This window comes from Athene noctua, chromosome 16 (assembly GCF_965140245.1).
Source record: "Athene noctua chromosome 16, bAthNoc1.hap1.1, whole genome shotgun sequence".
NCBI lineage: Eukaryota > Metazoa > Chordata > Aves > Strigiformes > Strigidae > Athene > Athene noctua.
In genome coordinates this window covers 9,974,095-9,991,477 of record NC_134052.1, presented here as the reverse complement: position 1 = coordinate 9,991,477, position 17,383 = coordinate 9,974,095, and the positions used below count along the sequence as shown (strand labels likewise).

Genomic DNA, 17,383 nt, shown 5'->3' with positions numbered 1-17,383 from the left:
AAAAGGCCACACCAGTTTAGCTTAAAAAACCTCCTAACCCCTGTCATTCCTTTGAGAACAATCCATTGTGGTCAAAACAAAGGTGAGTATGAGAACTGAGCTAACCCATAGCAATGTATTCTGTGGAGCCCCTCAACCTGGAGAAGTGTTGCCATGACTTCCTCAATCAGAGGTGTTATTTTTGCGATTTTTATGTAGAATATAAGAAAATCTTCAGTCAATTACTTTAAAATTATCTATCTGGAAAGAAATTTTCTCTTTCCTGCGTCAATGGTTGGCTTATACCTTAAAACATAAAGTTAATGGTAAGAGTTGGACTGACTTCATTGATGTTAAATACACTCTGCAGTCTCACTGGGAATTTGCCTTAATTCTTCCACTCATAATACTCTTATCTCAGAGAATTTGGTGGTGTTCCTCTCGAGGATGCCACCATGAATGAGTTTATTTTCAGGAATACTGGTAGTTATAAGAAGAAAGTTCAAAGCAAATACAGAGCTGCCTAGACAAAAATAAAATGTCAGATGAAAAAACAAAGACATTTTAACTAAAACCCTGACTCTAATCAACGTAATGGTTGCTATCATTGAATCACAGAATCGTTTAGGTTGGCTTGTCAAGACCACCACTAAAATATGTCCCTTCACTCAAACAAGATCCACAGCATGACATTTGTGTCCAGTTAAACAGATTGCTTTACGAATCTCTCCTATTTTTAATAAAGCTGACACGACAACATTGGAGATCAAGAACTATTCCGTGAATTTCTTGAATAATTGATCAAATAAAAAAGTCACTCTATTTGTGGTCAATGTGAAAACAGAAGTGGAGACAATGTGTTTGAATAAACTGTTCATCATGAATTATGTATTCAGTTCTAGTAACTCTTTGCATGGGGCTGCTTTTCTTCATCTGTGTCAACTGTAAGGAGGCACAGTGTTAAACCAGCACATAGTTCTGTATTTACCACAACTGAAGAGCCAAGTTAAAGTTTTCTGTCATCCCATGTAGTCTCCATTGAAATGGCTAATGTGAATATACCAAATCTACATTATGTGCCAAGAATAGTGTTTGCAACATTTCTGAACCCTCTGTGGGTAAACTGTCCAGAAAACTACATGAGTACTTGTCAGGCAAAACCCCTGCTGAAGTTTTAGAATACACCCATCCCTGCTCCTGGTTAAATGCCTGGAATTCATCCTCTTCTGAGGACATAAAATAGAATTCTAGGAGCTTGAGGTCCCATTTGTGTCTCAAGTCTTGGTTTCATTGCAATGGTTCCACGAGTATTTTCCTTACCATAATTTAATTTTCCAAATTCTGTACAATGGTGAATTCTCAGCCCTTATACACTTATACAATCTGCAAGCAGACTGTGTTTAATAACAGAAGGGAAATCCCTCTGATAAGATTTATCCCTTCCACTTAAATCCACAGATTTCAATTCTAAGTTACCAGATGAAATTAATGTAAAATAGGTACCTCCAATGGATTTAGATTCTTTTTTCTTAACTGCATTCTGACCTAATAATTACTTTTTTATGGCTAATTCTTGATTTGGAGAATGTTAGTGTGTAGCTTCACAAAATACTTGGGACAGTTGCTGTGATGTCCCTGCGACACAGAGTATATTTTCTTTTAGTGAAGCTTCTAGCACTGATTATATCTTTATGCAAAAGACAGGATTTTTACGATCATCTGAGAATAATGGATGCAACCTTTAAAAGAAGGCCAGCAGAATTATGGAGTTTAAACCTTTCTCAGTTTATAAATCGCACTGTACTCAAAAGGATGTGCTCTGTGTGCCTGAATATTTGTCTGTCTCCAACTTTTATCAGCTAGTTCAGAAACAATGTATACACAATTTGAACCTCTGAAAAGTAATCCCAAAATCGTTACTGTGTAAGTGTCAGCGTGTCACTACCTTGCTTCCTCTTTTAATGACTCCCGTACCTAGCAGGCTCTGGCTAAAAACCAGGCATCCAAATCTCTAGCTTTTCCAAATATACTTTCACGCTCAAAATCCAGCTTTTCTCGGTCCAGACAAATGGTTGGTTGAAACCAGGCCAGCTGCATGCACTTTCTGTCTTTAGCTAGAATAGACTGGACATCACAGCTGTCTGGCTCTGTTCCACTGATACTGTTACAACAGTTAAAGAATTTTCCTCTCCTTAGGGAGAACAATCATGCTTTTCTGTTTTAACATTCTGCAGGCACGAGGGATAGGTGTGTTTTTAGCCCCAGTCACTGTACTGTATACTGCTTTGGAAAGCTGAGATAAGCATTCCAAATACCTGCTTCACCGAGAACAGAGATGAAATAAGATTAGCTCTTTTTAAAAAGCAGGAGAAAAGGGGGTCAGGGAGAATAAAGAAATCAATTCCAAAGAGCCACTAAAAATTCATTTCTTCACCTGAATAATTACTTGTGATATGCACTGAAATACCAGTGTCACTCTAAGGGGTTTATCATTTGAAGTGGCATTTCCATGGTAGCCAGTACTACGACTATAATCCCTTCTAATCTTTTAAATGCTCTAATAAAGCTCAATATCAATAATCAAGGAAGGAACAGTTGTAGGCTTTACTGTATTTTTCATTTCATTATTCTTTATAAATGGCTGTGTCCTTTCTCACAGTAATGCTGCCTCGCCTACTGATTGTACCCCTTTTAAGCCACAGGGAAGAAAGAAAATATGATGAGTAATGACATGTGCTTCTTCAGATTTTCCATTTGTGAAAACCTTGAAAAGTACATTGCAGAGACATTAAAAAATGTATACATATGCCAGTCACCTTTTTTTTCAATTTCTGCTTCTGCCTGTTCTCTTAAGAGATAAGCTTTTTGTTCTAAATCAGTATTTCTCACAGGCTTTGGTACTAATTTTGAGTCCATTTTAAAACAAAGTCTAGGAAAAATGTCAACTATTTTCTTAATGCAAATCACATCCAACTTTTGCCGATTTTGATTGAGGACATTTGCTTCTACTGAGGCAAAGATCTTCGCATGTGTGGTCTTACATTCACATTATAGATAGTGGTAAAGTTTATGTTTAATTCACTTCCTCTAATGTGTCTGGGGCACTCAGTAATGGTTTAGCAGACAAAGGTCAACACTAATTCTTCAACAAAACTGAAATGTTAACAATGGGGAGAAGTGGGCAGATCATTGAGGATTTTCCTGCTCTGTACTGCTGTTTCTGTAATAGCTAAGATCATCAGCAAAGCTGTTTCAGACATACAAAAGGCTTGGATGTCTGAATGTATCATCTCTTGTTCCCAACTACAATCATAAGATTCCCTATAAACTCTGTAAAATTCCACATCTAGGTAAAAGAAGAAAATTTAGAGGGCATTTCATACCTTTCCTTCTGTGGGAGAAAGTCCCAATGCCACAAAACTCAATGACTTTTAATGAAGGTACTAACACCAATACAAAATCCCAATAGACAACATAGGAAGTAAAAATGAAACATTTTCTCGTTGTGTTTCCACCCTGAATTGCACACATACTGATTTTTGTACAAATACAACAGCAATGAATTCGGGAAATCTGCACAACTATACATAAAAATGAAGCTCAGGTGTCTTTCCAAAGCATTGTTTTTCCCATATGTGCTCAGAACTCCTTTAGAAGAAGCTAGAATTGAACTCATTAATGCATTGTGAACAGACAACCCTACTGCACTTCTGTTGTCTATAAAATACAGTACAGACATTTCAAACATTGCTGGTGTCACCTTTTCACAGCAAGCTGTAAGTTGGTTCTTAGATCTTCCTTACTCCATTGCTTCCAAATTAACCACAGTAGCTGTGAAATGGAAATCATTCTGGGCTGGTTTGCTTGGGTTTTGGGTTTTGGTGGTTTTTTTGAGTTGTTGCAAATTTCCATGTTTGCTTTGTGCCTTAAATAAATTGTTCCTTTATAATTATGCGGACTACTATAGCTCATTAATTCAGTTCTATTTCACAACCAAAAGACCGAGACAGCAGCATTTTGAAAGCTGAACTAGAACTTTCTCCTTTCATAATGATGATTAACAGAACAGAATGTGACACAATTTGGTTCATACAATTCAGCTAGGTGTAAGTGGTACATTGATGCGTAACAACCAACTTTGTGGCCTTATTTGAAAAAATAGTGTGGAATAAACATAGATATACACATTAATGAAGAGGCAGTCCCTGGAAATATCTGAGACTTTTTCAGAAAAGTTACATGTATAGAGAATCTCTCTTACTTGCTCCTTTCAGAATTCATTATGGCTAAGGCGTATTGATTTATTTTGGCTCTGAATTAATCACTTTCTCATTTTACATTATTTTAATTGTATGATTGTTTTTCCAAATTGTGAATGGTGTTCATTATCTCAGCATCTATATAGCTCCATTAATTGAAATATAAACATTTCAATAAGAAGCTCCAGGTCACACCATGTAAGCAGAGAAAAGTAAGAGCCTTAATACATATTTTCCAGTGTGCTAGGAAATGTGTGAACTGTAGCCAAGCCTGATTCAGAGTTCATTATCAACGCATCAAATCTACTGTGGAATGAAAAGTAAACTTTGTAGTTCCCATTGCAGTAAAAAGGACAAATAAAAATAGCAGGTTACAGAAAAATTACTCTGAAAAATTTCCTAACTTTTGATCAACTTTGACATCAAAAAGAAATTCACTTTTGAAATAAGAGGGAATTGAAACCAGCATTTAAGGAGCAGAAGGAAAGAGCCTGTGATCTTTCTCCCCCATGTCCTGTTTAGTATAGGGCAAGCTTTGTAAACTATTCATATTTGACATGAAACTCAGGAAATTCTTGAGCTAATTCCTATACTAACCACAATACTGCATGTTGTCATAGCAACAGGCATCAGTTGAAACTTCATGATGATTTTAAATAAATCTTTGCTTTGATATAAAATGAAATGCAATTTTATTTTATTAGATGTTTGTTGTGTCAAATATAATGGCAATAAAATTACGTGTCAAGAAGTTCTAGCCAGTGACAATATATAAAAGTCAACCTGATGTGAAATTCTTGTGCCGATGTCACCAAACAGCATTATAAATACATACAGCTACTTAGCAGTCTGTTGTCTGGAAAAGTGAAAGCATACAAAGCCAAAGCTAGATGTTAAAAATGCAAAGCTAAGTGTCACTTATAGTACACGTGGCTGAAATGTAAAATACTGGCTGAGGAGCATTAAAAGTAGTATGAAAATTCCATGTCACATTTGAGATAAAGGTGGCTACCACAGTAGAAAGTAACAATATCATATTGGTAAAATACCTTTTTTTTGAACTTCATTAAAGTCTGATAGCTACTGTATCCAATGCAAAGCTGACTATAAACTTGTACTTTTTGCCCTCTAGTTACTTTTTCTTCAAGAACTTAAAACATAAAAAGAAAACAAGAAACCCACAACCAACCAAACCACACTTGTCTACAATCCAGTTCTTCATCCCATGGTACTCTGTACCTGCAATAATGAGGTGCCAGAGAAGTGACTGTACAGGTAAACGTGAGTGCTACATGCACTTAAGTATCACTCTCTCCTTGATGGCTACATCACATAGGAATGAACTGCAAGGAGGATAATCTGGGAGAGAGTAACAGCAAAACCTCTGCAACAGTGATCTCACAGTAACATCCACAAGCAGTTATACAGCTACTCCATATCACTGATGTCCAAAGCTGGAGGGTGAAGAGAACAGAAAGAAAAACATCCTCAACTGTGGCTCCAGGATCATTTCACAGAATCATCTAGGTTGGAAAAGACCTTGAAGATCATCTAGTCCAACCATTAGAATGGCCCCATCAAATGCTGTAGAACAAATTAACTAGTAAAACATATTCTGCAGTTGATTTTGCTACCGCTTCCGTAAAACCAAAAATCATGACCATAACAAAATGTGTAATCATGGCCAAAACTCTTCTACAGTGAAGTTTATTTTGTTCCTTTAGTAATTCTTAATATTTGTATTTGTCTGCACATGCGCTGTAGGAGCATCTTCTGCAGTGCAGAGTGTACCAACACGGTCCCATCTGCTTAGACAGTCTATATGTATCCGGGTACTCCTACCTTGCTACAATAAGCCTACCACATTTACAGAGGTGGGAAAAGAAGCTGGGGAGGGGAGAAGGAGGTAGAAGAAATGCTGTAGAGTTTAAGGAGGCTCATCTTCATAAAGGATCTGGGCCACAAACACAAAATGAATACTTTGCTAATACTTCTATCTGCAGAATGATTACAGATCCAAGGACTATGCATCACTTCAACTACTGACTTTGAGGGACATGTTTGTATTAACCTATGCATATTTGCATAACCTATGCATCACATAACTATGTAGTTTACAATTCTTACCTCCTAATTGCTGTTTCTTTCATGTAAACAATTGTATTTTCCCCTCCCCTGAAGGAGGGGAAAAATGTACCATCATCCCTAATATGATTTTGACTGCATCTCAAAAGAAAAAAATTAAATGTAAAATGGTTGGGATACATTTTTACAGAAGGTTTAACAGAGCCATCTGCATAAGCAGCACAGGAGTTGCCAGGATTTCCACCTGTGGCTGACATTATCCTTGCCTGCCTCATCAGAAGTCAACCACTATAAATGCTATCCTGAACATCTCAAGCACATCCACTGCTCTTCAAGAGCATAATTTATCATAATATATTTGTCTTAGGTAGCACATACACGAAAAACATGTGAACACTTCTCTAACCCCTACAAAGGGGAGCCAAGTCTTATGTTTAAAAACTTCCCCAGAGGCTGCTAGAGAGCATAGACATTGTTAACACTGGTGGTAGGAGACAGTTTCAAAAGCAAACTAAAGCTTTTATGGATGAACTTTTAATAGCAATATTAAGCAACTGAGCAAGAAATAGCTCTCACAACAGAAATGAAACTGAAAGTTTTATTATTTTCCCCCAAAGTATTAATAAAAAACAGTCTTGGGTGCAGAGTTACTCTCAGCACTTAGCCATGTACGTTCAGATTAATAATTTTTATCTGAGTTGATTTACCGCTATTGTGCACCCAAAGGTAGACGGGTTTTATACTTGGATGCTGTAGGCTGTTGTTCAATGATTAGCCCTTACCCATGAGTCTGGTTTAATTCACACTTCAGATATCTAATAGACAGTAGAAATCTCAACTGTAAATATAATTTTTAAAAGTTGTAACTTTACCAGACCACTGTAAGTCTGGTATGCACAGTGCTATTAGCTACAGTTAACAAGGCAAAAAAATCACCCAAACTTGACAATATGATGGATTTCTGTACTGTGCTTGAAGGGCAAAACTTGACAGAACCTAAAAATCCACTGAACAAGGTTTTTCCTCACTTGTGCTGGGCTGTGTTGAGAAAGCAAACGGGACGTTTTCCTAATAGCTTAAGGAAACGGCCAGGTGTAGTACTGGCCAAGCCTGTAACTCACCACCAAGTACACCTTGTCTCTCCTCTCCCCTGTACAAGTGGTAACAAGGCCAGACCAGAGCACAGGGTTATCCTAAAGCAATCCTCTGATGAACTGACATTGCAACCCTGCACCCCACCACTCAGTGTCCCCCAGGGGTTTGCTGCCATGAGTATAGAGGGCCACCTAATGATACCTGCAGTTCATAAATTGAGATCAGCCACAATATGCTAACCAGCTTTGGAGAGCAAGAGCAAACAAAAAATATGTAGTAAAGGGCAGATGTTCTACTCAGGTTTATAATTTTTCTTATTACATCTCTAACAGCTGGATTCAGTCCCCCTTAACTGTAAACTTATTTCAACTCTTGCTGAAGGAAATCCCTCACAGCCATTTACACCTGTGTTTGGTGCACTGCATTCTGTGCAGTCCGCTCAGCAGCTACCGTTTAATTACAAAGTCATTTCTGTATGACTCATACAATCAATATAAGGACAAACTTAGCTGTAAATAACTTCTGTTGTGCCTTATCATGCCTATATACATCCACATATTTTTCTCTTTCATGAATCAGACCATTAGAATAACATTAGATAAATTATCTGAACCACTGACTCATGCAAACCGAAGTACTTAATTCTGTTGCTCCTGTAAAAAATATGGCTTTAGTATTCAGCATTCAATCTCTTTTTGCTCTTTGAAGTAACAGTTAATACTACAAAATTATCTGTACTTCAGCTACATACCACTTCCTGTAATTATTGAATAATTATCAACCACATTTATATTATGGAGTGTAATGGTATCTGACGATCTTCTATACAAAAGTGACAAGCAATAATGAAGGCTCTACTGGAGAAGGTTATGCTAGAGACCATCATGTGGAAAACATTTTTGTATCAGCTGACAAGATACAGAACCACAAATAAGCCCCTGAATATATAATTGTGTCCTACTATGTTTTACAGAGTTTTTAGCAGGCTACTTCCAAAAAATGGTAGGTCAAGTCTCCTTGACAACAGGTACTGAAATGAGCTATATTCCACCAGCTGCAGCTTTGCCAGCTTACCTGCTTTAATTGCTGCAACCACGTGAAAAGCCAGCCACTGGTGTATCTATGACTTGCAAAACAAAAACAGTATGGAAACTGTATTTTAATAGAAAGATTGAGCTGAACAGCTAATTCAGTCACTAAGAGATCATTGGCCAATGCTCTGAACAAAGCCCTTACATTAAAATAACAGCACTTTTACAGTGCATTTAATCTTTCAAGCGCTTTACAAATGTCACTCCATTGACAATACAGAGAATGTCAGTAAAGCATTTGCATTCTGACAATGATACTAAAAAATGTATATTGTCACGTGCAGCTACATGATTCGTGACATGTACAGAGGTGTAGACGACCAGGGTTTTTTTAAGGACTTCATTATCCGAACAAGATAACTGTAAGGGAAACATTATTAAAGATAACAGAAACTTCCTATCTTCCAAAAAGTACTTAGAAGATGGGGTTCTAAACAGAATAATTCCTAACTGAAAAACAATTGCATATATTCACTAGGGAGGAGGAAGCTTATGAAAAGGAAAAAATAGGGCTGTCAAATACTTTCAAGCAACCGATGGACGATCTGCAAATTAACTTCTACTTAAGAATGAAAAAGAACTTCCTACATAAAAACATCAAATGATAGCCTGGGAAAGTATTTCTGTAAACCACAAAAATTCAGAGACTAATCTGAAAAAGTTTGTTGGATTATTGCTTGCCCAACTTGCAAACACAACTGTCGAAACCATAGAAGGAAACTGGCCATTACATGTGCAGAAAGCCACCTAGATTTCCAAGGCTGCATGGACATACAATTTGTAGCAAGGTCTAAGCACACAGGAAAGACACATAAAAGCCTAAGCTCTAGTAGTGCAGGAAGGCCTAGTGAAGTGGCCTAAAATATACCAACACCATGATCACCAGAAAAAAGAAAGAAAATAAGTGGGTGGGGTCACAAAAAACCCCCAAAGGACTGAAATAAAACACCAGAGTGGAGACCTTTGGCACTCACAAGAACAGTGTAACAGCCCTCTTTTCCCTAAACACCAAGGCCATGGACAATTACACTTCTAGGATACCAAAGAACAGCAGGGATAATGCAAGCTCTCCACAATTTGCCCGCATTCCCCCTTTGGGTCCTTTACTGAACTAAGGTCTTCATCGGCTTTATAACTGCCACTGGAATCACAGTTAAACTTCACCAGCTGCCTTGTTCTTTGCCATAATGAAGCCATATCCATACTATGGCCTATCTGCCAATGACAATCATTTTAAGTACCTGCAGTCCGCATAGCTGTGAATATGCTCAGAACAGCAGAGCTGGCACAGCAGTCGCTCAGGAGTGAATTTTAAAGTGTTACCAACCAATTAATGAGAATGCCATCATTGCAGCCAAAGTTTCACTTTACTAAAATCAGCACTGACACTCAGCCTAGGCATGGGCTTACTGTAAAATGGTTTCCCCAGTTCTTTGATGCCATCTGCTGGATGCTTCTCATCATGGGTCAAACTCCACCACTAGCTGTTTTCACCTGGAAAGTCTTTCACATTTTCTTTGGTTTATAAAGACAAGTGCATTGGATGGCTTACTTTAACATACCAAATGAATGGTTTGCCTGTTTAGGAAAAAAACTTAAGATACCAGCACGTCCTAAAACTGTAACGTTGCTCTCAGAGTTTTGAACTAAGAGCTGTATCTAATAGAGCAGGATAAGGCAGAGCTGAGTCACCTAAGTCCACAATACTTGTATCAGCTGATATCAGAAAACTGGCCACCACGTTCTCCCTTTAGTGCCTAAAATAACAGCTCTGGGTCGAGCCAGAACTGCTCTAAGTAGTTTGGTACCAAACACCTGCCTAACACAGAAAACTGTATGGAGGGTTCAGGAATTACGTAAAGGAACACCTCTATCTCTTTGAAGGCCCAACACACTTGACTGGCTACAAGCAATGACTGACAGACAGAGCAGTAGAGTTGCCATGGCTAGCATATTCACTCAGGAAGTAAGGAAAAAGATGAAATCTTTCCTGAATCATAGGCTTCAATTAAAACCACAACCAGTTAAAAAACAAGGTTAAAAATCTGAACAGTTATAGCCAGGGTTATTTGTACATATGTCCATCAACAGAAGCATACAAAGCATTGGAATTCTACCAAAAAGAAACTTGGGAAACGTCAGGGCCAGACAGAAGATTCACACAGTTTTTGAGACTTACAGCCATTAGTTGATGTACACTGTACATCATACACAGGCTTGTGTTGAGGTATGAGATCTTCACTGTGGAAGACAGTCTTCTCTTATGGCTATGCTAAACCTTAAACCAACTTTATTAAACTTATGTGAATGACTATGTAAGTTACAGTGATGTAATTCATAAGTAACAATGCACCAGCGAGATCCTGCTCAGGTGTACTGGAGATCAAGTTCAGTATCACTACCCTGTCAAAACTTCTTCAGTAATAATCAAGTGGGTTTTTCTTCCTCTGCATTCACATTGTTTGAAGAAGAGATGCTACACAACTGACACATGACAGGTAGGTATTAATCACTTTATAAAAATATACTCATCTCATACTCTGATTATTCATATTAAGAACAATGATTGTAGATTAGCATTTGGCCAACTGAATTCTCTGTTCACACTGTTTTGGAAAACAGCTTAAAAAGATGACTTAAGTATGCTAAGATTTAATTTTTAAAAACAAAGTCATAATGTGCAGGTATTTCCATGGAATAATACATTAATCAAAGCAGGCAAAATCCAAAAGCAGAATTACAGTGAGACAGTACATAATTTTTTTAAGGACATGAGGAGTCAGCAAATTAAGACATTTAAATATTACATTCAACTTCACATAGTGGTGGAGGCGCAGTTCCAGGGATTGATGCTGACATAGCAACATCAGCTATGAAGAATTCTGACATCAATTTGGTATATAAATGTGGATTTAGAAAATGATTGTTCAGGAAAATTAGAAGTTAAGACTCACCATTCTGACTTCTAGCATCTTTTGTGATTCCCAAATACAAAGCAGTAAATGATTGAATACGACTGTGACTCCAAAAGCTTTTCTTCGATACCAATGCGAGTTTTAAAGAGCCCTCCTTTCTCCCCTGTCAACTTGTTGCCACGTTGTGCACTGAGCTTACAGTGTTTATGCTATCTGAGCTAAGACTGAAAGACAAAGGATAGATTTAGTATCTCCAGGAGGGCTGCTAAAACCCGCCAAATAGCATTACAGCTGAATCGTGCCCTATATATTACAGAGAAACTTTTATCAAAAACAGCTATTACAGTGCAAATCAGAAGTCCTCATCTCTATTAGTTTTACACTTAGGTATTTTTGTGAGTGGAAAACAAGACCAAGGAAACTACAGTATGTGCCTGACTTCATTACTTTAATAAACAATGCAAATATTCCAATCTTGATGCTTTATCAACAGTATGAAGATAATGCTTTCCTAAACAAATAAATAACTGCAATAACCAAAATAAGAAAGGTCTTATTAAACAGATGGAACCCAAGACAGGAAAGTTTAAAAAAAAAAAAAAAAAGTGGTGGATTTTTTTTTTTTAATGTGATCGGAACAATGTTATCAAAACATTTAATAAAACAAGAAAAAGTTGTATGGTATCTTTAGAACACCTTTAACTGTCCTCAGCTTCAAGATTTATGTTATTTCCAAACTTTGCATAGAGCTGAACTTTCAGGTCAGATAACACCCTCTGAATTGATTCCACTCGGGATTCTAATGCTTCAATTTCTTCTTGTAAACTTTTCTGAAAAAGAAAAAACTCAACCAGTTATGTAAAACAAACTGAGTCATGTTTGTCAGCAATATGTAAGCAATAAAGAGGTGGCCCTTTGCCAACTTTTTGCCAAGTCAGGCTGTAAGACTTATTACAGAGCCAAACAAAGGCTAGCATGACTTGTGTACTGACATCCCAGTTATGACTTACTGTGCATGCACATCCCCCTCCTCAAATCATAAGTCAAACATGAACTTTAGAAAGAAAAAGTTCCAAGGATGAACAGATCACCCCATTCCAATGCTCATCACACTATAGCAGCCAGAACAGTAAAGAAGCTCCCTTTTGCCCAGACAAACCTTTGCCTCCTCCAGCATCTCTTGTGTCTCCTCTTGGGAATGACTAATGAAGACATCTCCAATTTGGTAGGGTATGAAAAGTGAGTCACCGTCATCAAGCATCATGATGTCATCACAAGCATCTTCCAAATTCTGAAGTTGTTTCTATTTATCAAGAGGTAAGAAAGGTGATCACTTTGTACTAAGTAAATTATTTCAAGGAATACACTGTCATGCTATCAGTTGAATAATGAACTCATCAAGTCTGCATTTCAGGCAAAAATCCTACCTGCCAGTATGATATCAACATTTTTAACAGAATACTTTGAGCTGTAATTTAGCATAAATATTAAATTAAATGGAGCTGTACCAGTAGAAATTTCTAGTCAATACTCATTAACTGTCATTAATAGGATAATTAACTGTATAGACAAGGGAAATACAGCCGATTTAAATTTCATTGATCTCTGATGCTCGCACAAAGGAGTGTTTAAATTTAGCAACAGAACAGAAAAAAATAATAAGATGGCAATTGTTAACTACTTTATTGAAAAGGTGGATTTCTTAGAATCCCAGCACCCTAAGCCATCAATAAAACATCAACATCAAAAAGCAACATTTTTACAATGTACATATCAGGCAAAGTAATGTAGGAAACATTTTGTGACAGTTACTAGGATCTCTTAAAAACTTGGTAAAATATCTCTGGAAACACTACTACTGATGTTGAAGGAAAGTGAATTAATACTAAACAGGAAAATTAGAATGATGTTCCTCTTCAGCCTAGCAAACGAAAAACTCTGCGCTCATGAACAATCTCTGTCAACACACTGAAAGAACATAACAAACTGCCTTACTGGTTCAAGAAAAAAGAAGTATGAACAATCTCAGGCAGGAATTTTGACAAACACTACAAACAGTCATCACAGAATGGTTTGGGTTGGAAGGAACCTTAAAGATCACCCAGTTCCAACCCCCCTGCCCTGGGCAGGGACACCTCCCACTAGCCCAGGTTGCCCAAAGCCCCGTCCAACCTGGCCTTGAACCCTTCCAGGGAGGGGGCAGCCACAGCTTCTCTGGGCAACCTGTGCCAGTGTCTCACCACCCCCACAGTAAAGAATTTCTTAAGTTTACTTAATCTAAATCTGCCCTCTTTCAGTTTAAAGCCATTACCCCTTGCCCTCTCCCTACACTCCCTGATAAGGAGTCCCTCCCCCTTTCCTGTACCCTCTTTAAGCACTGAGAGGCCCCTCTAAGGTCTCCCCGGAGCCTTCTCTTCTCCAGCTGAACCCCCGCAACTCTCTCAGCCTGTCCTCACAGGGAGGTGCTCCAGCCCCTGAGCATCTTCGTGGCCTCCTCTGGACCCACTCGAGTATGTCTGTGTCCTTCTGATGTTGGTGCCCCAGAGCTGGACACAGCACTGCAGAGGGGGTCTGACGAGAGTGGAGCAGAGGGGGAGAATCCCCCCACCTTGCCCTGCTGCCCACACTGCTCTGGGTGCAGCCCAGGACACCGTTGGCTTTCCGGGCTGTGAATGCACATTAGTGGCTCACAGGCAGTTTTCCATCCACTGACACCCCCAAGTCCTTCTCCTCAGGGCTGCTCTCCATCCACTCCTCGCCCAGCCTAGATTTGTGCTTGGGATTGCCCTGACCCATGGGCAGGAGCTTGCCCTTGGCCTTGTTGAACTCCATGAGGTTTGCCCGTCCCACCTCTCCAGCCTGTCCAGGTCCCTCTGGATGGCACATCTCTTCCCTCCAGCGTGTCACCGCCCCACAGAGCTCGGTGTCATCAGTGAACTTGCTGAGGGTGCCTCGATCCCACTGGCCATGTCACCAACAAAGATGTTAAACAGCACCAGTCCCAACACTGACCCCTGAGGAATGTCACTTGTCACTGCTCTCCACTTGGACATTGAGCTGTTGACCACAACTCTCTGAGTGCGACCATCCTGCCAATTCCTGATCCACCGAGTAGTCCATCCATCAAATCCATATGTCTCCAATTCAGAGACAAGGATGTCATGAGGGAAAGTGTCAAAAGCTTTGCACAATTCCAGGTAGGCACCATCAGTTGCTCTTCCTTTGTCCACCAACTCTGTAACTGCATCAAAGACCACCAAATTTGTCAGGCACCATTTGCCCTTAGTGAAGCCATGTTGGCTGTCACCAATCACCTCTTTACTTTCCATGTGCCCCAGCAGAGTTTCCAGGATAATCTACTCCATTATCATGTTGGGCACAGAGGTGAGACTGACTGACCTGTAGTTCCCCAGCTCTTCCTTTTTCCCCTTTTTAAAAGTGGGGGTTATGTTTCCCCTTTTCCAGTCAGCAGGAACTTCACTGGACTGCCACGACTTCCCAAATATGATGGGTAGTGGCTGAGCCACTTCATCCGCCAGCTCCCTCAGGACCCAGAGATGCATTTCATCAGGTCCCACAACTTGTGCACCTTCATGTTCTTTAGACGGTCTTAGACCTGATCTACGCCTACAGTGGGCGGTTCTTCCTCCTCCCAGTCCCTGTCTTTCCCTTCTGCATCTTGGGTGGTGTGGCTGGAGCACTTGCCAGTGAGGACTGAGGCAAAAAGTCATTGACTACCTCAGCCTTCTCCATATCTCAGGTAACTAAGTTTCCCTTTTCCTTCCAGAGATGGCCCACATTTTCCTTTGTCTTCCTTTTATCACTGATGTACTGTAAAAGTCTTTTTTATTGCTCTTAATGCCCCTGGCCAGGCTTAATTCTACAAGGTCTTGTATCTGTATCCGGGCTTATTACCTATAGACAATGCTTCAGTTATGACAGCCAAGGAGTTCTAAGAACTGCATGCAGACATACACTAATGGCGTCTATTTCTCATGACTTCTTTTTCCACTTTAACGTTCTCTGCCTATTTTCAAAAATCTCATAGTAGAACCAAAGCATTACTTGAGAGTAATCCACAGCCCCTATTTTCTGTGTTACAGCTCAAAATTAGCTCAGGGCAATGAAGAATAAGTGATATTTGAAGCAAATATACCTTTTTCACTTCTATTTCTTCTTTCAGCTCTGTGATCCTGCTAGTATTTCTTGCAAATTTGTTAATTTTCTGTTGATCTTCAAAAGTAACATTGACATCTTCCGCAGCCTGCAAGGAGGAGAGGACAGAATTTCTTACACTAACTCAAATCTCACTACAAGATTACTCCCACAAGGCTTCTGAAAAATAGTCTCACAGCCACTACATTCTGTTTGTACACTTGATTCCTTAAAACACCTCCTGAAGGACATCAGTAACACCCATGTTTAGTCAGGCAGAGACCCTAGTAACATCCAATTAAAACAGCAGCTATCCATGGCATCCCAATGCCAAAGGTTGTTTCCTTGACAGCACTGCCAGTTGAACAGGACACCTCTTCCCCAAGATCACTGCAGGGTACAGTGTAACGTGCCAATGGAATCTGTCAGCAACATTATTTGACGCTAGTTGGTTAGCTGTGATGTGCTATGGTGCTACAGGAGATTTATAACCCACTGAATTGTGCTTCACGCAGACTCTCACCATCTGACCTGTGGAGGTGGTGGCAGGGGCTGCAGCAGGCGACCTGCTGCTGGACACGGGTTGGGTGTCCTTGGCTGACAACCGGTTTGGGCAGCCAGAAAGAGATTTTGCCAGTTTACAACAAACTGCACCTGCACAGACTCCATAACGTCAGTGTAACCAAATCCGCACTTGCACGTTTGACGGCATCGTCACGACCTCAACTCACCAACACGCCACCGGCGTATTTTCGGAAGGGCCTAACTCGGAGCTGGCCTGACCCAGCCTAGGGAAAGGGAGACACACAGACACACAGACACACACACACAGACACACACACACCCCGAACGCGGGGGCTGGCGCTCAGGGAGGCACCTCGGGGGTGCGGGTGGGAGGCGGCGGGAGACAGCGCTGAGGCGATATGGCCGCGCCGCCCCAGCACCGAGAGACGACGGTCCCCAACGGCCGGAGGGCCCGTCCCGCCCGCCCCGGGAAGCAGCAGAGGAGCTGCGCCCTCCTCGGGGGGAGCCCACAGCGGAGGGAGAGGCCGGGAAGGGAAAAACAACCCTCCGCGCCCTCCTCCCACACTCACCGCTTTCTTCATGGTGGCGGCCATGTTGGTAGGACTGAACTACTGTCCCTCCCCACAGAGGAGGAGCTGGGGGCATGGGAAGAGAAGGGAAAGCGCCCGGCGGCGCCGACCCTGAGCGACTCGGGGCTTCTCCGTCGCCGCACCGCCCCCAATCGAGCGGGGTGCCCGGACACACCCCAGGGCACCCGGCAAACCGCCCCCCCGCCGCGGTTGGTACGTGCCGTTAAGGGGGAAGAGCCCGGCTCCGCCGACAAGGGGCGCGTGCTGCCGCCAGGCGGCGCCGTGAGACGGGGCCGGTTCCGCCTCCCGCCCTCGGGGACGAGGCACCCCCGGGGGAGGGCGGCCCCGCCGCGGGGAGCCGGGGCCGCGCCGTGCCCAGCCTGAGGCCAAGGACTCGGAGCTGTCCCCAGCCCTCGCCAGCCAGACCAGCTGCCTTTCTGGAAACGGAGGTGGAAGAGGCCTTCAAGTTCAAATCATTGCGGAGGGACTTTTTAAGCAAAAATAAATATTTTTCTGAAAAGGCTGATTGGCAGTTTCTAAACAGAAACAGGGATAGCTGGCGTTTACACTGTGTAATTGCCTCCACATGCTTAAGTTTATTTAGCTTCTCACAGCTACAAAAAAAAAAAAATCGAAACACCCCAACCAGCTCATCACAACATTTCACAAGCGCGGGGGAGAGGCCTGGCGTTGTGCGTTCCTGATGCTCA

At 40.9% G+C, this 17,383-nt stretch overlaps 1 protein-coding gene across 1 annotated transcript; it reads right to left on the bottom strand.

Annotated features, from left to right (window-relative positions):
* Positions 1 to 11,853: 11,853 nt before the first annotated feature.
* Positions 11,854 to 16,879, bottom strand: PFDN4 (prefoldin subunit 4). The gene is made up of 4 exons (XM_074920028.1): positions 16,674 to 16,879; positions 15,581 to 15,688; positions 12,584 to 12,727; positions 11,854 to 12,254 (listed from the first exon to the last, which is right to left on the bottom strand). Exons 1-4 carry the CDS (start codon positions 16,695 to 16,697, stop codon positions 12,123 to 12,125), a joined length of 408 nt encoding a protein of 135 aa, XP_074776129.1. The 5' UTR covers positions 16,698 to 16,879; the 3' UTR covers positions 11,854 to 12,122.
* Between the last annotated feature and the right edge of the window lie 504 nt (positions 16,880 to 17,383).

Excerpts from the sequence above, each read along its gene's own strand:
- PFDN4 (XM_074920028.1), bottom strand. The coding sequence starts at position 16,697 with ATGGCCGCCACCATGAAGAAAGCG. Across the intron at positions 15,689-16,673 it reads CCGCCACCATGAAGAAAGCG|GCTGCGGAAGATGTCAATGT; the intron begins GTGAGTGTGGGA and ends TCCTCCTTGCAG. Across the intron at positions 12,728-15,580 it reads AAGAAATAGAAGTGAAAAAG|AAACAACTTCAGAATTTGGA; the intron begins GTATATTTGCTT and ends CTTGATAAATAG.